Source organism: Danio aesculapii, chromosome 5 (genome assembly GCF_903798145.1).
Source record: "Danio aesculapii chromosome 5, fDanAes4.1, whole genome shotgun sequence".
NCBI lineage: Eukaryota > Metazoa > Chordata > Actinopteri > Cypriniformes > Danionidae > Danio > Danio aesculapii.
This window is the reverse complement of record NC_079439.1, coordinates 64,331,163-64,351,881: the sequence shown is the minus strand read 5'-3', so window position 1 is coordinate 64,351,881 and position 20,719 is coordinate 64,331,163. Positions and strand designations below refer to the sequence as shown.

The 20,719-nt window shown below is 34.9% G+C and overlaps 1 protein-coding gene across 1 annotated transcript in view; it reads left to right on the top strand.

Moving 5' to 3' along the window:
* cntrl (centriolin) overlaps positions 1 to 20,719 on the top strand; it is a 55,010-nt gene that overhangs the window by 22,232 nt on the left and 12,059 nt on the right. Inside the window, exons 14-28 of the mRNA XM_056457165.1 lie at positions 278 to 412; positions 677 to 822; positions 1,063 to 1,246; positions 1,367 to 1,522; positions 3,845 to 4,024; positions 4,127 to 4,234; positions 6,404 to 6,545; positions 6,645 to 6,787; positions 8,916 to 9,087; positions 11,707 to 11,996; positions 13,610 to 13,767; positions 16,545 to 16,707; positions 17,513 to 17,643; positions 18,775 to 18,915; positions 19,941 to 20,067. Coding sequence (XP_056313140.1) covers positions 278 to 412; positions 677 to 822; positions 1,063 to 1,246; positions 1,367 to 1,522; positions 3,845 to 4,024; positions 4,127 to 4,234; positions 6,404 to 6,545; positions 6,645 to 6,787; positions 8,916 to 9,087; positions 11,707 to 11,996; positions 13,610 to 13,767; positions 16,545 to 16,707; positions 17,513 to 17,643; positions 18,775 to 18,915; positions 19,941 to 20,067 — 2,376 coding nt within the window. The remainder of the gene's footprint in view (positions 1 to 277; positions 413 to 676; positions 823 to 1,062; positions 1,247 to 1,366; positions 1,523 to 3,844; positions 4,025 to 4,126; positions 4,235 to 6,403; positions 6,546 to 6,644; positions 6,788 to 8,915; positions 9,088 to 11,706; positions 11,997 to 13,609; positions 13,768 to 16,544; positions 16,708 to 17,512; positions 17,644 to 18,774; positions 18,916 to 19,940; positions 20,068 to 20,719) is intronic.

Sequence of the window (20,719 nt, the reverse complement as noted above, 5' to 3'; positions counted from 1 at the left end):
TTGGTGGAAATCCTGACGCATGTTTGCTCTCAGAATTCTAGGGAGATTGCGATTAAGCATTTATTGAACATACAGCATCACTTTTGACCAATCCTTGCTGTTTTACAGCATCCAAAATTCCTGGACATCAATGTACTAGATTTGTGGAAGAGGGAATAATTACTGTTCGTTGCAAATATTACTTTAGAAATCTGTGCATATAATATACTAGTATGATTTATGTGAACTCTCCTTCTAAATTGTAACATTTGAATACTCTTCACCTCTTCATTTCCAGATGGAACACACTGCGCTCCAGGCAGAGCTGCAGAAAGAACGACAGGCAAAGGAGAAGGCTTTAGCACAGGTGCGCATGGCTGCAGACAAAGAGCTTGAGAACACACAACTTCTGCAACAGATCAACTCTCTCCAGGTGTGTTACTGCAGAATAATAATAATACCCCAATAATTAAGCTCAGACTATATACACAAGGGGGAAGAATGGACACCCCTTGCTTCATTTTACTTTATACTTGCTCTCTCTCTCTCTCTCTCTCTCTCTATCTATATATATATATATATATATATATATATATATATATATATACACACATACACATACACACACACACACACGATTCATCCAGCTTTCCATTAGACTCTTGATTTATTCTTTGGCTGAAAATGTCTTTTACAGGAGGAGAGAGACTGTCTTAAAGAGGAAGTAGATGCCTTTCAGGATGACTTAAATAACGTTCGGGAGCAGCTTCTGCGCCCGGAAAGTGTAGCTAGACATTTAGGAGAGCTGAGAAGAGGCTTAACTACAGGACAAAAGGAATTAAGGTATGATGGATTATTACTGATAGTATTCATTAATTCATTTTCCTTCGGCTTAGTCCCTTATTTATCTGGGGTCGTCACAGCAGAATGAACCATTCCGGCATATGTTTATACATGGTGGATGCCCATCCAGTCGAAGAGAGGGTGGATCCTAGTGTAGCTCCTCCCCTTTAAAAAAAAAAAACTGACAATAGGTCTGACTGTCCAATAGTGAAATGTCTTTGTTATACCTTCCTGTTGCAGCTTTGAAGACCTCGGGGAACCAGTGAACAAAAAATTCATGGAGTTACAAAAGGAAGTGCATCGTGTAGTATCTGCTGCTCAGAGAGATAGAGATGAGGCCCAGCGCTGTCAGGATAGACTCGCTGGAGAGATGAGTTCACTCAGAGAAAGACTCAGAAAGTACCAAGAGAGACATCAGACTCAGGTGAAAGGGCATGCAAAGAATCATATTTTGACGTAGTCAAGAGATGTTTCAGTTACATTGACTAAATGTCATAGAATAATGTCTAAGTATGAAGCAGATCTTTATGTTTGATTCCCACAGACAACCGAGAGACGTGGTGAAGAAGCGGAGCTCCATAGATTGAGGGAAGAGCTAGAAGAAGCTCGTGAGCAGCACTACTTGATGGCGCAGCGTTTAGAAGAGACAGAAATTGACAGGGACCGTATACTCGCAGAATTAGAGGAACAAGATAAACAGGTAACAGAATGAGAGTGATATTCTTTGAAATAATTATTTGTCTTCTATTTTTTGCTCAGTTTTAAAATTCAATGCATACTTTAGTTGTGAGACTTTTATGTTGCTCATTTACTTTGTAAATTATTTAAAAAAATATTAAAGTATGTAAATAAAAAAATTTATATTCATAATATTCATATTCAAAAATGTTCTACGGGTTTTAATTTTTTTTTATTCCAAATTCTATTACATTATATATTTATACATTACAATATGTTGTAATACTTTTTTAGCTATATTTTGAGTTGCCATTACTGAAATGCCTTCATAGATTTAATCAAAATATTTGTTTGTTTTTTAAAAAGCTTTAAACAATAAGAAATTATAGTTACCAGTTCTATGTGTAACGGATCAGAGAGGAGACAAAGGCGGATTAAATAAAAGAATGGATATTTAATGATACTTAAACAAGGTAAAATAGGGTTATTCAGAACAGAAATATCATCAATACCATCATAATAAAAGAACACAACAAACAGAACTTAACTTCGGGTGATAAATGAAACAAGATGATTCCAGTGGAGGTAAACACAGTTCAGGATTAAAAGGGGAGCAAACCAAACAGGAGGACAGACAAACCGATGTGCAGGCAGACAGGATATAAAGACTGGTAAGTGCTATGTAGCTTAAGAGAAAAGAGTCCGGGTACTAACAAGTAGATCAGACAGTGAATGAGTGAATGTTCCAGGCTTATATAGTGTGAGCTAGTGATGAGCAACAGGTGAAATTGATTAGTATTCTGGTGATTGAGGCAGTGCAGGTGCAGTGAATGAATCTGCCTGTCCGGAAGGATTCCTGACACTATGTTAGACATAATTTGTTTTTGGTCAGCCATACTTAATTTTTTAATATTGCTGTTGTTTTGATAGCAGTTTATTTTATAGTCCTGTTTCACATCTGCATACTATGTACTTATCATAACCTGTGGGCTAACTATAACTAGGCCCACACGGAATCTGCAGGAGCAGAAATCCGCAGATTTCCACAGATTTTTACCCCATGATTGAGTCTATTTATTTAATTCTGTAAATGTGTGTAAATTAATATTTTTTCAGTTTTAAATTAATTTCAGTAATAATATTGACTAATATGAAAACGTTCATTTGGTTTCTTTACATTACAGTTTGAAAGTAATATTTTCTGACTTTTAGTAGATCTGTTATATGATACAGACTTTCAAATGGATCTAATTGTATTTGCATAACATTAAATAAAAGTTATTATTTTTTATTTCATATATTTAGTTTTTAGTTATGATATTCCCAAAATCATTTCACATAAATCCAACACAATTTTGCGCAGAAATAACAACAAATGGCCTTAGCAATAAATAGGCACTTTGTCTAAACCTACCCCTGAACCTAAACTTAATAGGGGTGGGAATCACTTGAGTTCCCATGCTACAATATTATCACGATACTTACGTCATGATGCATTGTGATTTTAAATATATTGTGATATATTGCAAGTCATTACCTCATTTAAACTTACAACTTATGTCCCCAAAGCAAAACATCTGTTTTTTTGGTGATGCCATCATCTTTATTTTTCTAACTTGCTGCATGCTGAAGGTGAACAAAAATCTCAGGTTCAAAATCACCATCAAGTGGACTGTAAAGAAATTGGTTTTAATATTTAACCAAATAATTTAATACAATTTTGTCGATATATTGATATAGGTGTCCATATATCAGTATAGTATTGCTGTGAAAAATATCACAATACTATTCTGTATCAATATTTTCCCCCACCCCAGAAGACTTTATATGACTGTAGTTTCATATGTAAGTACACGCATATTATATCAATTAGGGTTAAACAATACATCGTTTGAGCATTGATATCGCAATGTGTGTATCCACAATAGTCACATTGCAAGATTAGATTATTCGTTACAAATTAAAGCCTAAAGATATTATAAGATTTCATTATTTTTAAATAGTTTATACAATGATGACCATGATATTTTATGGCTGTAAAAATGTTGTACCTGATTACTGTTACACTCTCCAGAAAACCATAAGACACTGTTTATTTAACTTTTGTATTTGCCCTATTGTATTTACATATGCTTGTAATTTATTATAATTTATGCAAATGTGCTGTGTGTATCTAAATGAATGAAATCTTTCCAAATAGAGCTATTCATTCATCTGGTGAAAATATATTAACATTGCGATATATATTGCAGGAAAACAAAACATCGCAGTCTCAGATTTTTCCAAAATCATGCTGCCCTAATATTAATTGTTGTTGTTTTTGTATTGACTGTTGTTTTTCTAGATGAACACTGAGAAAACCCAGACTCAAGAGCAGCTGGAGTCTCTCAACCTAGAAATGCAGGCTCTCCGGAGATCTTTTTCCTCTGCTGACAGACAGGCAGCTCAACAACTGATCACAGCGAAGGACAAACTTCACTCTCTTCATAGCACTATAGAGAAAATCAATCTGGAAAGAGCAGCGGTAAGACACTGATCTGTTATTGTGAGAGAACTTCACAGGTTATGACCTGATATGTTTATATTTGTTTTGATTGATTTGTCATTGTTTTGTATGTGCGTATAGAATGCAGAGGAGTTACAGAGCACCAGGATTCAGGCTGCCCAAGCCATTCAGGACTTGACCAACGCTGAAGCGGAAATCCAGGTCCTCCAGAAGCTTCTGAGTGATAGGGTAAAGTGTAATCATCATTTTTGGTATGATTGTTATGTTTTTCCACCTAAGTGACTATATGTTACACTTTTAAATGAGCTGTGAAAGAGTAAAGAGAGAAAAAAACCCTTCTAAAGCTTTAAATTAAATATTTATTTCTCAAAACGATTCACTGTTTTGAATTGCTTAATACAGCACTCATTCAAACTATGCAAATACAACCAAAACCCAGGCCAAAACATGCATATATACAGATTTTACAGACCCAATGCAAATCTTTCCTTGAAATTCTAATTAGGGCTGCATGATAGTGGAAAAAACCTACATTGCAATATTTTCCATTCATTCATTTTCTTTTTGGCTTATTCCCTTTATTAATCCACAGCGGAATGAACTGCCAACTTATCCAGTACATGTTTTAAGCAGCGTATGCCCTTCCAGCTGCAACCTATCACTGGGAAATATCCACACACACTCATTCACTCACATACACTACGAACATTTTAGCCTACCCAATTCACCTATAGTGCATGTCTTTGGACTCGTGGGGGAAACTGGAGCACCCAGAGGAAACCCACACAAACACAGGAAGGACATGCAAACTCCACACAGAAATGCCAACTGACCCAGTCAAGGCTCGAACCAGCGACTTTCTTGCTGTGAGGCGATCGTGCTACCCACTGCGCCACCATGACGCTGCAATATTTTTATTTTCCACAATTTATATTGCAATATTTCACCAAATAATGAATAGCTCTATTTGGATATAATTAAAACATTTATATTTATTGGTATGATTCTGTAGAGGAGTCAATCTGTTGAAAATATAATAAGCTAATTACCAGCACACGTAAATAGAGAAATTATATAAATAAAGCCTATTTAAGTTCATTTATATAAATAAATAAAGTCTAACAGTATTCAGGTACAAAAATAAAAACAATCAAATGTAAAATAAAGTTGTATTGTCTTCATTCTATAAATAGTTAACCCTTTAAATGTCGCCACAACTGTTTAAACATAGTCATGGAAATGACATGTTCAACTTAAATGAATGTCAGTCTTCAAGGCTTTGATGCACTCTTTGGTGTTTGACTATTTTTACATTTACATTACACTGACCTAAACTTGGTCTGAAGCAGTTTAAATTTACTAGAACTTCTATGTTAAGCTGCTTTGACACAATTTCCATTGTAAAAGCGCTATAGAAATAAAGATGACTTGAAAATTGAATTGATAAACTTTCAATTTATAATGGTTAAACTGAAAATGACTCCACAATTTTCATGTGTCCTGAACGCTTGTACCTGGTCAACTGTAATCCTGACCTTGTAGATCCTGCAATGTGACTATTGCGGATTCACACATTGTGATATGGACATTCTAAAACGATATATTGTGCAGCAATAATTATAATAAAGTAAAGCTCCTGTTAAATTAAAATAGAGTTTTTTAGATGTTAGTATCAGTATGTAATTCTTAAGGATATCTAGAAATATCGTGCTAAGGAACAGTAATGAAAAAGTTGTATTTAGAAGTTCTAAGCATCCAAATTCTGCAGTTTGTCAATTCCACCTAACGGGTCAACCTTTTTTTCACCTCATACTTTAGTTTCTCATCAAATCTTTTGACCAATCTAATGCTGTATGGTATCTGAAATATCTTGCCCCTCCTAGACACTTCGCAATAGCATTTATTTTGATGCATTTCTCACTGGAAGATAAAAATGAAATGCTATTGGCTGTTTCTTTAAATGGGAGGGGTTACTATATGTCCCGCCCCATATTCAAGTTTCAGTTGAGATTATGTCAAATATCAAATAAAAAAAAATGCACTTCATGGGACTTTTAAATGCAAACCCTGTAAACAAATGACCACCAATACTCCTGAAATAAATCAGCTTTTTAAGAATTAATTAATGTGAATATAATTATGTTAAAATGATAAAATAATGATTTTAGACATTTATGATAGCTCATTTTAATAAATCACACATGGTTATGCAGATTTGGTGTAACTACTTCTTGGTGGCTCCATAAATTCCACATACACATATTGTTAGAACTACATTTTTTGACTTTCATCCTGTTTGAAATATTTCAAAGATTGTGAAACTAATAATAATTAGTTTGTTTTTGCTAATGTGCTGTCCCCACCTCTATATATTAATGCAATGTTTCTGTTGAGCAGGTTCAAGAGACAGATGGGAATCTCCACGGTCTCCAAAACTCTCATATTCAACAGGAAGAATTGGACAGATTAAACCAAGCCCTGAAAAGACAACAAGCCCAAACCAAACGTCTCCGAGATCAACTAGCACAAGTCAATGGAGGTTTGTTTTCCATCTTTCAGTGGTAGCCACATGGTGGACAAACACCATCCACATTCCCATAATGCAAAGAAAATTACTCATTATGTATGGTTTGTTTAGCTAACAACATAAATCTAGATGAGCTGCTGGAAGAGATTGGAGCCCTGAGGGAGACTCTTCTACAACAGAATAACTTCCTGTCCAGTTTAGGAGATCCTATACCAAACACAGGATATTGGTATTATGTACCATCCAATCAACATGTAAGGAATCATTTTATGCACAAAGTAAAAGATTTGTAAATGACTTTACTTGAAGGGGGTGGTCATATGACTGTCATGAAACTGTTATAATTATGACATGACATGTGAATTTTGCTCAGTTATGTCATTTTTAAAATGCAAAGATGGCATTGTTTGTTATGACAAGTTGACCTAAACAAATACATCACAACTGGTGTTTATATTTTATATGACAATTTGACATTACCAAGACAAAACAACTTGTCATAAATCTGTCATAAACATGATTGTCATGAGCCATTATAATTGTGTCATGAATATGTTACTGGTCACTTTTTCAGTGGAACAAACTGTATTTGTCATTAAAATGTCTCAAAAAAGTGTCATTAATCATTTTTAAGAGCATTGTTAATATTTGATGACAAATTTAGATCATACCACTACAGTTAAGGTTAAAAAAAGATTAAATTTCATTAAAAATTCATGACATATTTATAATAGCTTCATGACAATTATGTTTATGATAGATTTATGTCAAGATTTTGTTGTCTTGGTAATCTTGTCCCAGTAAAGTAGGTAAATTTGTCATGACATAGAGAAAAACAGGTTGAGATGTATTTCTTAATGTCACATTGTCAATACAAACAATGTCATCTTTGCATTTAAAATGTCATTACTGAGCGAATACACCTACCGACAGTTGTTATAAGCAGGGACGATTTTAGGATTTTCATTTTAGGGGGCCTCAGCTTGTTATATAGCAAGGGTAAACAAAAAAAATGTTACCCTAACCTTCCTAGTTTACCTAATTAACCTAGTTAAGCCTTTAAGTGTCAATTTAAGCTGTATAGAAGTGTTTTGAAAAATATCTAGTCAAATATTATTTACTGTCATCATGGCAAAGATAAAATAAATCAGTTATTAGAAATGAGTTATTAAAACTATTGTGATTAGAAATGTGTTGAAAAAATCTTCTCTCTGTTAAACAGAAATCGGGGAAAAAATAAACAGAGGGGCTAATAATTCAGGGGGCTAATAATTCTGACTTCAACTGTATATTTGAATACGTTTCTATGTAAGAAATTTAAATGAATACGCTTAAAAATGTTTGACTATGATATGAATTGATGATTTGAATATGATAGGGTTGTGTACTAAACTAGCAGTATTCCACTGTATTGCATAGACAGGCATAGCCATTGGAGTTCTGAATGAGCCAAATAGGCAGCACACCTGTTTACTGCAGTATAAACATATATTTCTATACTCAAATATATTTTTGAATGTATTAAATATATATTTACTAGTATTAGTAATTTAATTAAATAACTATTTACTAGTAATACTAATACTAAAAACTACCACTTTTCTAATTCAAAATGGCATAAATATAAAAATATAAAAATGTACAGGCTAATTTACATATGTCACATATTTCATAATATAAGTCATAATAGGAAATAGGCAGTTTAATAAAATACAACGCATTTCACTCTGATGTTCAATTAAAATGAGTACATTCACTGACTGGTTTTGCCACTGTGTTTAATCCTGTGCATGAATGTGTTTTATATTTATTAAATATAGTTAAATTAGTAATAAACATAACGAAGTGTTCATTAAGTGTTACATTTTCGCTGGAGCAAACAGCTGTGATGATGAGGTGAGCCCAGAGGAAACAGTAGATGGGAAACCCAATTGCTCCTCCATGACATTTGGGTACAAATGATACAAGTGTTTCTGTATTATAACAGTCTATTGATAAACACAGACCTGGATCTCTCGCTGTCTCTCTCTGTGGTTTGCTGATTAAATAAGAAAACGAGTTGAAATTGGAGAAGCGGAAGTCTACAGCTGTTTTTATATAAAATTTAAAGGGGACTTAGGTGATCATTTAGTAGTGTACAGTTCATGAGCTAATCGTAAAACTTTTAGAAGGGCTACATAGAAATATAGGGGGTTAAAGCCCTCCTAAAATTGGCCTAGTGATGTCTGTGGTTATAAGCATGCATAAAATCTCATTCACACTCAAAATGCATGTCACATCATGATTATAAAGGTTTCATGACAGTCTTAAGAACACCACTTCAAGTAAAGTGTCACCATCACCTGCGTTTTTATTATAATCAGCTTGCTGTTTTGTCCTCAGGCCCCAAGTTTGGGATCTCAGGGCACACAAGACTCAGGATTAGGTTCTGTACACCCTCAATCCCCCGAGAGGAGTCGGCGATCCGGCCACAGAGCACACAGAGAGAGAAGACCTCCTGCTAATGGAGGATACTGGGTCTATTCTCCTAACCCTTACTCTCATGGAAAGAGAGGCAAGTTCCAGCATCTTTCTCTCCAACATCATCATGTTAAAGTACAAATGAAATCAAAACTAACCATATGATTTTGTTCGTATTGCTAGTTTTGTGGTGAACAATTCATCTGTGCATGTAAGACCTGAAATAACCACAAATAGGCAGAAAATTCAAATTTTCTGCAACTGAGATCTTTATTAAACCTTCTAGTAAAATCAAAAAAAATAAATAATTGCCATATACATTTTTTTCGTGATATTTATTTTGTATTACATTTGATACATCAGGTGTTTGTGCAACTTTTTGCTCATGACAATGTTATTTTAATTACAAAATAACATTTTGCCCTTAACAGTTTGACAGCAGAGAACATCTCAGGCAGTTTTTCTGTTTTTTTTTTTTACATTAAATACTTTATAGACTTGTATTGTTTCACTTTGTGGTAGGCGTAATAGCAGTTTCAGTCCTTGTTCTGGCAAAGATCCACTTTACACTTACACCATGGTTTCTGCTACATTCATTCTTCCATGGCAGGGGGCCACACCAAAATTCATCCCGCCACGGCTACATTACAGCTTCTCATTCAAAACATTCAGTTGTTATTTTTTTTTTTTTATAGCGGGTTATAATCGGACCAAAATGTATTAACAGGTAAGTGAATTATAACAGCGCAAACTTTTTTGTAATTGTAGTAGTGCTGTGCGTTATTTGTTTAACCCTTTAAGGTGACATGCTGACTGACTGACTGAAACAGGTGCGTGAAGCTAGCAAACACAACGTAGCTTTAAGATGAACACGGTTTCCGTAATTATACTTTATTTATAGATAAAGGTCTATGGTTCTGCATACAATGACTATATCTTTATATCTTGCTGTTGTTTGTAGCCGTTTCACTTTACTTCAGGACGCATTAATGCCACTCTGTACGTCTATTGGAGACATTCATAAATATTCCTAGCAAATGTTGGAGACATACTCGTTACATAAACGCAATATACCGCACTTCAGCAGCATTTATTTAAGAGTGCACAAGAAAATCTGCACTTGAGCAGCGTATATTTGAAGCCGTGCAAGAAGTTTTATGCATGAACAGAGGAAACCGGCGCACAAGCGAAGAGATTTGCATGCTCGTATTACATAAATGTACACAAATACACAAATCTTGACTTGAATACTGCGCTTACAACAATTGTCATTGAAATAATGCTATAAGCAGTTGGTAAATCTGTAAAAGGCCTGCTGCCACAGCTGTAAAAAAGAAGAAGTTTGAAGTGATTGCTGGAATAGTGCTTTTATCTTTCTTTCAGGTTTCTCCATGTTGGAAAATGATCAGTTTCATGCCTTCTAACATAAAAAGGCACACTGCAGCTTAACCTTTTATAAGGTGCAATTATTGTAAAATACCCACAATGCATTTTAAGATCGCATTTCAGTCACTAATTAGATTAATTAAATCATCCAAATACTGTGTGTTTGCATTGTAGTAGGTATGATATAACTTACATCACAAAAATGTGACATGATTGTTCAGGAATAAAGCACCCTTTAAAACTGTTGGATCAAATTTGAAACGTCACAATTTATATGTAACATAAATAATTAATTATTAAGTAATTATGCATAGTTTCAGTCAAGAAAACCTTTATTTAATAAAATTAGTAACAATAAAATTTGTATTCTTACTAAAACAACTTGAAATTAACAAATAGTTTCCAGCCAGGGCGACGCAGTGGCGCAGTAGGTAGTGCTGTCGCCTCACAGCAAGAAGGTCGCTGGTTCGAGCCTTGGCTGGGTCAGTTGACGTTTCTGTGTGGAGTTTGCGTGTTCTCCCTGCGTTCGCGTGGGTTTCCTCCGGGTGCTCCGGTTTCCCCCACAGCCCAAAGACATGTGGTACAGGTGAATTGGGTAGGCTAAAATTGTCCGTAGTGTATATAGTGTATAAGTGTGTATGTGTTTCCCAGTGATGGGTTGCAGCTGGAAGGCCATCCGCTGCATAAAACAAATGCTGGATAAGTTGAAGGTTCATTCCACTGTGGCGACCCCAGATTAATAAAGGGACTAAGCTGAAAAGAAACTGAATGAATAAATTCAGTTTCCAGCCAGTATCAAATTTTATACAACAGGTTTTCAAGCCAAAAATTGATTACGTAGATTTTTATATAGGTCTTAGAAACTTGTGTAACAAATATGACTCGTGCGGCTTTACAGGGTTAAGAAAAAAATGGTTTGCGCTTGCAATCTTTCATTGAAATCAGAAAATGCACTTGGGTTTTTTTTTTTTTTTCAGTTAAATTGTCAGATCACCTATGTCTTAAGTATTGGTACCGTTGGAGGGGCGTGATTAGGTATGTTAGCCATGCCCCTCCAACAGTCAGTTGTGACAACAAACAGAAATGGTGAGAAGGTGTCTGTTAGGTTGTAATAACTCTTCTAAAACCCTTTTCTAGATCTTTCTGAATAAATGCCTACTTTACTACATCCAATCAACACGCAGTAAAAAAAAAAAGCCACGCCCACTGTTGTCTCATTTAATATTTCGTTTCTCTAGGAACTACATCACAAAAGGAAAATAAACGGTCACAGCTTCCGGTTCATGCAGACTTTAAAGCTGTAATATCTGTCCTCTTGTCTTCTCAGATGCTCAGATGTCCAGAGACAGTGGAAGAGAGAGTGACATGGAGGGAACTCGCTTCACACCTTCATCCGCTCCTGCTGGATTTACTCCACATGATAGCACTGCTTTTCCTCCTGGTTCATTTATTTACAGTCACTCTGTTCCTGGGCTTCCTATTGGAGCCAGCACAGTCCTCTATGGTCCTCCCCCTGATGCAGCAAGGCTGGTATATGGACCTCCTCCTGCAAATCTGACTGTTCCTCTGGTGCCCAGTGGGACGCTGCACTGTAATGTGCCTGGACATCAGGACTTGGTGAGAGATCTCTAGATTCATAGTTTAATTAACATCATTATTTCCTGCTGAGTTGAGCAGAATTTATTATATTATTTAAATGTAATACAACATTTTACAACCCCAATTCTAAAAAAATATTTAGTTAATTTCTGTAAAATGTAATAATGCAAGTAATTTTATAAAATAAAATTATTATATTATATTACATTACATTACATTACATTATCTTTCATTCATTTTCTTTTCGGCTTAGTCCCTTTATTAATCCGGGGTCGCCACAGCGGAATGAACCATCAACTTATCCAGCACATGTTTTACGCAGCAGATGCCCTTCCAGCCGCAACCCATCTCTGGGAAACATCCATACACAGTCACTCACACTCGTACACTACAAACAATTTAGCCCCGCATGTCTTTGTACTGTGGGGAAAACCGGAGCACCCGGATGAAACCCACGCGAACGCAGGGAGAACATGCAAACTCCACACAGTAACGCCAACTGACCCAGCCGAGGCTCGAAGCAGTGACCTTCTAGCTGTGAGGCGACAGCATTACCTACTGCACCACTGCGTCATATATTATATTATATTATATTATATTATATTATATTATATTATATTATATTATATTATATTATATTATATTATATTATATTATATTAGAACCAAACAATTAAATGAGATTACAAGTGTTATAGACTTTTGCATGTTTGTATGCTATTCATAATTCTTTTGTGTATTATTATATGTTTTTGGTCACTATATTACACTACCATTCAAAAGTTTGGCATCAGCATAAGTATTTCTTTTGGTTATCAAGTGTGTAATTAAGGGGACCTACTATGCCCCTTTTTACAAGATGTAAAATAAGTCACTGATGTGCCTAGAGTGTGTATGTGAAGTTCCAGCTCAAAATACCCCACAAATAATGTGTTATAACGCTCTGAAACTGCCCCTTTTAGCCTGTGATCAATATTGTTCCGTTTTGATGACTGTCACTTTAAATTCAATGAGATTGTGCTCCCAGCCCTTATTTCAAAAATATCTGATTCAGGGCTTCGGCTTCTCACTCAGGGCGATTTATGCTAATGAGGGAGAAAACGTTACTAATGGGCGGGGCTTTTTTCCCTCCGATGACACATACAAATGGAGAATGTCAGTCAAAGTGGTTATGCAGACACTTTTTATAAAGTGTGATTAAAAAAAATTAATACATTACTTTTTACTGTTAGAAGCTGGCTATATTCACACACTGTTGCCACATAACTGTGCTTAAAGCCCTTATGAAATAGATTTCTGCATAATAGGTCCACTTTAAATGTCAAAATTCCTAACACTATAATAATATTATTAAGATTTTGATCAACAAATGAGCATATTAGATTGATTTCAAAAAGATAATGTGGCGCTACAGCCTAAAAAAAAGCTGTCTAAAATTGTAACTTTGCTAACAGAGGAATAAATGACATTTTAAAAGAGTTATTTATTTTAAAATGTACTATATTACAGTTTTATTTGACAAATGCAGTCATAGTGAGTCTTCAAAAACATTTTTAAAAAATCATTCTAATCCCAAATCAAGCTAATCCCCTTAACTGTCAAAACTTTTGAGTCGTTTTGCTTGCATTTCAGGAGCGAGATCTGAAGAAGGCAGAGCGCAGGCTGAGAGAGGAGTGTGCAGACAGAGCTCACAGTGAACAAGAACAGCACACGCTGCAGGACAGAACAGCAGAACTACAGCAGGAAATCAAGCATCTTCGCAGGACTGTCCGCACACTGCAGCGCCAAACGTCAGTCAACATGATAATATGCACTCAATATGCACTCATTAGAAAACAACTAATTACCTAATTAATTAAAAACTGAGAAATTACCCACAAAAGAGATGTTGTTACCATTTATTTGTTAAATATGTAAAGCTTCAAGTAGACATTTATGAAAAGTAGATTTAGAAAGAAGTAACATTTTGATTTAACATTTAACACAAACTTTTACAGGGTGTCTGGGGGGGTCTTAAAAAAGCCTTAATGTCTTCAATTTAAAAGTTCTCCAAGGAAATTTACCCAATTTGGCCAGAACCCATCCAATCACCAACAATCCATCTAAATATATACAGTTGAAGTCAGAATTATTAACCCCCCTGTTTGTTTTTTCACCAGTTTCTGTTTAATGGAGAGAAGATTTTTTCAACACATTTCCAAACATAATAGTCTTAATAACTTATTTCTAACTGATTTATTTTATCTTTGCCATGATGACAGTAAATAATATTTGACTAGATATTTTTCAAGACACTTCTATACAGCTTAAAGTGATATTTAAAGGCTTAACTGGGTTAATAAGGTTAACTAGGCAGGTTAGGGTAATTAGGCAGGTTATTGTATAACGATGATTTTTTCAGTAGACTATCAAAAATATAAAGCTTAAAGGGGCTAAAAATTTTGGCTTCAAATTTTTTTTTTAAATTAAAAACTGCTTTTATTCTTGCCGAAATAAAATAAATAAGATTTTCTTCAGAAGAAAGAATATTATCAGACATACTGTGAAAATTTCCTTGCTCTGTTAAACATCATTTGGGAAATATTTTAAAAAGAAAAAAAAGTTAAAAGGTACTGTATATATAATATATACATGTCTCAAAGAGATGTTTTTTTTCACAACAGCTCTTAGACATTTTAACAGCAAATTCTCATAACTAAATTCCCTAATCAGGAAAAGAAAACTAAAAACAATTGCACAATTCCTCATGATAATAACAGCAATATAACCCTTTACATTGTAATGTCAAATTATTTTCTTCCTGTTCACAAGTAATACATTTTAATGTGAAGACTGAAATTAAATAAAGTCAGACAAAATTCTCAAGACGATGATCAGTTTACACACAGACAGCCTCTGTGAGCAAAATGATCCCAAGGATGGACTCACAGGTGTCTTTAAAGACAATGTTATAATGTTTCAGATACAAATTTCTCTACAGCTTCTTAACTCTTAAAAATCGGTAGATTACACATGGCTGTAATAGCACAATGATGACAAAGCATTTTATGTTTAGTTTAGCAAAACCTTAGTCAATCTATTAGTATATAATTGTCAATTATCAATAAATGATCATCAATATAAAAAATTTCCATCACAGCATGATCTTCCATTTGCACAAAAACTATTTACAGAAGTAAGTGTGAGTGGACATAATATTTATAAATAGGCATGAAACTTAAGGTTTTATAACAGAAACGCATTAGGTCGAATAGAAGTTATATTCGATTCATTTGGACCAAAAGCAAACAAATATATATTTTTTATTATTCGGGTCATTTTTTTCATAAAAAATATACTTTTAACAACTTGTCGTTTAAAAAAAGTGTAAACAACTAGAGTTTTCTTGTTTTGACACGATAAAATATGTGGTTTAAAAATAACTACATTCCATTGGCCCAACCAGGCCATTACAAAAAATGACCTTAGTGCCCCTTAGAAGTCTTAAATTTCATTCTTAATGGTCTTAAAAGGGTCTTAAAAAGTCTTAAATTTGATATGATGAAACCTGCAGGAACCCTGTTTTAGACAATGTTGGTCTGAGACTTGTTTCTGTTATGGTTTTTTTAGATAATATTTTCACTGGCAAAACTGAGCAGACACAGATAATTTTCTGTCTTAAATATACCATAATGTTAATTTTTCATTTAAAGATCTGATGTATAAAATATTATTTGCACCAGTGTTATTCTCATGTGTGATATCACTTAAATACAGTTGAAGACAAAATTATAAAATTTTATAAGAACCAATAAGGGTAATATTATTACCCCCCCTTAAGAAATTAATATTTTTAATTGGCTACAGAACAAAACACTCTAGGCAAATTATCCTAACTTGCCTAGTTAACCTTATTAGCCTAGTTACATTGCACTTTAAGCTGAATACTAGGATCTTGCAAAATGACTAGTAAAATATTATGTACTGTCATCATGACAAAGACACTTGGGAAATATTTGAAAAAGAATTCAAATTTGGGCGACGCGGTGGTGCAGTAGGTAGTACTGTCACCTCTCAGCAAGGAGGTCGCTGGTTCGAGCCTTGGCTGGGTCAGTTGGCATTTCTGTGTGGAGTTTGCATGTTCTGCCCGTGTTCGCGTGGGTTTCCTCCGGGTGCTCCGGTTTCCCCCACAAGTCCAAAGACATACAGTACAGGTAAATTGGAAAAGCCAAATTGTCCGTAGTGTATGAGTGTGAATGAGGGTGTATTGGTGTTCCTCAGCGATGGGTTGCAGCTGGAAGGGTAAAACATGTGCTGGATAAGTTGGCGGTTCATTCCGCTGTGGTGACCCCAGCTTAATAAAGGTACTAAGCCAAAATGAATGAATTTAAATTTCACAGGAGGGCTAATAATTTTGTATTTAACTGTATATTGTATTGCATCAAATATGAGGTTAAAACTCATACTGGGAACTTTTTTGTCCCTTTATCAAGAATTATTTGCATGTAACTGCACTAACAGATTATATCTACAGCCATAGTTATTAATAGAATGCTGATCTGCTGCCTTTCTATATTTGGTTGATCAGGAGTGGTCTGGAAAGCACTTTATCTCATGCAGAAGAGGAGCAGTGTGTGCTGGGAGAGGTGGAGTGTTTGGAGAAAACCCTGCTGAAGCGCAGAGCCGAGCTCAGAGAGGCTGACCGACGGCTGCTGGAAGCTGACGCACAGCTCAAAAACACTCAAACCAAGGTCTGACATGACTGCTTTTCATTTTTAGGGGAGCCACACTATTAACTGAAAGGGTTCTCACACAGAAATCTATTATAATGTAATATATGCAAATGATATATATGAGATACAAGTTCATATTTGGATTTCACATAGCGATGAAGTCAAAATTATTAGCCCTCCTGAATTATTAGAGCCCCCTGCATATTTTTTTTCCCAATTTGTATTTAAATATAATAGTTTTACTCATTTCTAATAACTGATTTATTTTACATTTACCATAATGACAGAGCATAATATTTTACTAGATATTTATCAAGATACTACTATTCAGCTTAAAGTGACATTTAAAGGCTTAACTAGGTTAATAAAGTTAACTAGGCAGGTTAGGGTAATTAGGCAAGTTATTTTATAATGATGGTTTGTTCTGAAGACAATTGGAAAAATGTTGCTGAAGGGGGCTTATAATTTTGAACTTAAAATGTTTTTTACAAAATTAAAAACTGCTTTTATTCTAGGAGAAATAAAACAAATAAGACTTTCTCCAGAAGAAAGAATATTATCAGACATACTGTGAAATTTCCTTGCTCTGTTAAACATCATTTGGAAAATATTTGAAAAAGAAAGCAAACAACAACTTTAATGTAGTCATCTTCTCTTTGTTATGAGCTTGTTGTGTAACCAAATATTTGTTCAAAAGGGTAGTTTGACTGTATTTAAACTACTTTAGACTATTGTAATATTAAATTGCTCTTTGTAAATGTAATTAACATACATCAGTGTCCTATAAGAAGATGCCAAGGATCTAATGCATGTGTGCTTTCAGACTGAAGAAAACATTCAGCTCTATAATGAGGCTAAGAAGAGAATGGAAGAGACAGAGCGAGAGCTGGCGGAGATGGAAAAGAGAGCTCATGACTGCGGCAAACTTCTGGTGCAAAGTAAACAACAGCTGAGGTAAACACTACTACCAACCACACCAACATAGGCTCATTTTGAAAATGTAGCCCTATATACATTTCTGGAGATTGCGAATTATGTAGCCAGAAGTACGTATGGCTGCATTTAGTCTTTAAAACGAACGATACGGGGCGGTATGATGCCGTTTCTGTTCGCACTTACCAGCTGACTGCTTACCTCCGTATGTACGGCTTTTCCGCTGTTACCAGTTTGTTCAGTGACTCGCCATGTAAAATCTAAAAATGTGGTAAAAAAACAGGCAAGTGCTTTTCTTTTTCTGGATTGCTTTTTATAACTGTTGGTTGGATTCAGGGAAGGCGGTGGGCAGGTCAATCAGTGCTTTTGAAAACACTATCGGTTGGGTTTAGGGAAGGAGGAGGTTGAGTCAGTCAGTCGACAGCAGCCTCTGGTAGATTTACGCGAGAAGAGCAGGCGTGAATGGCACTCTGGAGAGAAATTTGAGATCTCAAAATGCATACACAGCGCCCTCTGGTGGATTCACGGAAACAAAAACCTCCTGGGACGTATTTGGCGCTCTCCAGAAATAAATATAGGGGTTCGTTTTCAGAATGAGCCTGGGTTGAACCACACATTCAAAAATCTCATTTCATTCTAAATCCTTCTGAAAGTTGCTGTGTTTAAGTAATTAAAGGGATATTTTTTCCCAAAAATTGAGAAAAGATATTTTGAAGGGATATTTTATCAAAATATTTGAGAAAGAAGATATTTTGAAGGTATATTTTATCAAAATATTTGAGAAAGAAGATATTTTGAAGGTATATTTTATCAAAAAAAAATTGAGAAAGAAGATATTTTTAAGAAAGCTTCAACTTCTTTCTAAATCCACTTTTTGTAAATGTTGACTCGAAGACTTCCATTCCAAAAGTTACGTTTACTATGGAAGTCAATGGTTACAGGTTTCCAGCTTTCTTTAAAATATCTTCTTTAGTGTTTAACAGAAAAAAATAAACTCATAAATGTTTGAAACAAGTAAAGGGTGAGTAAATGATGACAGAATTTTCAGTTTTGGGTGAACTATTCCTTTAACAACTGCATAATGAAAAAATCTAAAAATCTAAAATAGAAATCTAATAGCAAAAATAAGGATGTGTACATGTCCTGATGCAGGAGTCTTCAAGAGGAGGTTACGGAGATGCAGAAAAGGAAAGAGGACAAGGACCGCAATCTACATGACGCTGAGGAGGTCCTTGCATGTCATGATGCAAAGTTTCAAGAAGTTGGCAGAAAGCTGGAGAGAGCGACTGACAGGTGCTGCAAACATCAAATACAAGAAAAGTGATAGATGCTTGGAATATTACCATCATTATTTTGGAAAAATCACGGATGCATAAGTCCTCTTTTTTACTGTTTGATATGCATTTATAATAACATTTTAACTTGCTCTGTTAAGTTACATTTACATGAACACCAATACTCCGATTTTAATATAATTAGAACAATACTCTGATTAAAAGTCCACCATGTAAACAGTGATTTTTGATGACCTTAATCCGACTACAGTCATAATCGAACTAAATAGAAATGGAATTATGTGGAGTATGGCGATTTTAATCGCATTATTGAAGTGCATTACAGACATGTAAACACCGCAATTAAACTATTACTGTCATGTAGGACTTTTCGCCGCATTTTGTGACAATATATTATGGCTGTTTGACACTATTCTGTGCACCTTCCAAGTCAGTAAAGGACCACAGACACCTGCATGGTGAAATGCAGAGGTTTTTTCTTTCCATTCAGCGTGCGGTATCAAATTCCATTGAAACAACACTCTTCCACAAGTCCTTACTTCATATACACATCCAATAAACTAGTTTGTCACAGGGGCATGTATGAAATGTTTCCGAATGAAAGTGAAACTGCCGAACTGCAGTTAAGGTTGAAACATTAAAGTTGAAACACCCAAAATTGCATAAAATGTGGATAGCTCGGTGACGCACTGACGTTAATCGAGTTATGTGCTATAACATGTAAAACGGGATCATAAAAGGAACATTCAAAAAGCAACTCATTTAAACACCCTGATCATATTAATGTTTTATTCAGATTAGGGCAAATAATTTGATTACTGATGTCCATGTAAATGTAATCAGTGTTACTACCAATGTCATTTCTTCTGTGTGGGTTCCATTTTGTATATTTGTTATTCAAGCGTCAATAATAAAAATCATTAAATAAATAAGATACAAATAAAGAAAAAAAGTGCTCCAAACATCTCTGAATGTGAGAAACCTCTCTTCACCGAACTGTCTGTCTGTGTCTTGTATTTATAGACTGGAAATAGCTGAGAAAGAGCTCAGAGAGACCCAGAGCATGGAGGTGAAACTGTTGCAGAGCTGCAGAGAGATGGAAAGCAGCCTAGCACAGCGCAAAACACAACTGGATGAAGTCAACACTCAGGTAATTAAAATCATTTCTGTTTTTTCAGAAATGATTTTAAATGCTGATTTTCTACTCAAGGAACATTTCTTATCATAGCTAGTGTGTCACTGAAGACTGGAGTAAAAGCTTCTGAACATTTATTTATGCTATCACAAGAATAAATTACATTTTATAATATCTAAAAACAGATTGGCTGCATCCAGAATCACATATTTCCATACTTTATAGTACACTAAAATCAGGATCTGAGCCGAGTAGTATGTTAGAATTCATAGAATTCAAAAAACAGCATGCGAGAAGTACCCGGAAGACCTACTACTTCCGGCGAGATTCTGAAGTGCGCATCCAATGAACACTGTCCCATGATGCACTGCGAGGGAATTCATGAATAGGAGTGAACCGACGTAGGTAGGTCACGTGAGGATGACAAAATGGCATATGTAGTACATTCGAGTTCAATTCATACCACTCACAGTCATACTGTATAAAACGTACTTTTCTAACGGACGAGTAGTACGTTTAAATTCAAATGAAGTACCTACTGAGTAGTAGCTGATTTCGGACGCAGCCATTGTTTAAATTGTAATAATAGTTCATGCTATAAATAAGTATCTGTCAAGACTTTAAAGGTCGACCTATTATGCCCCTTTTTACAAGATGTAAAATAAGC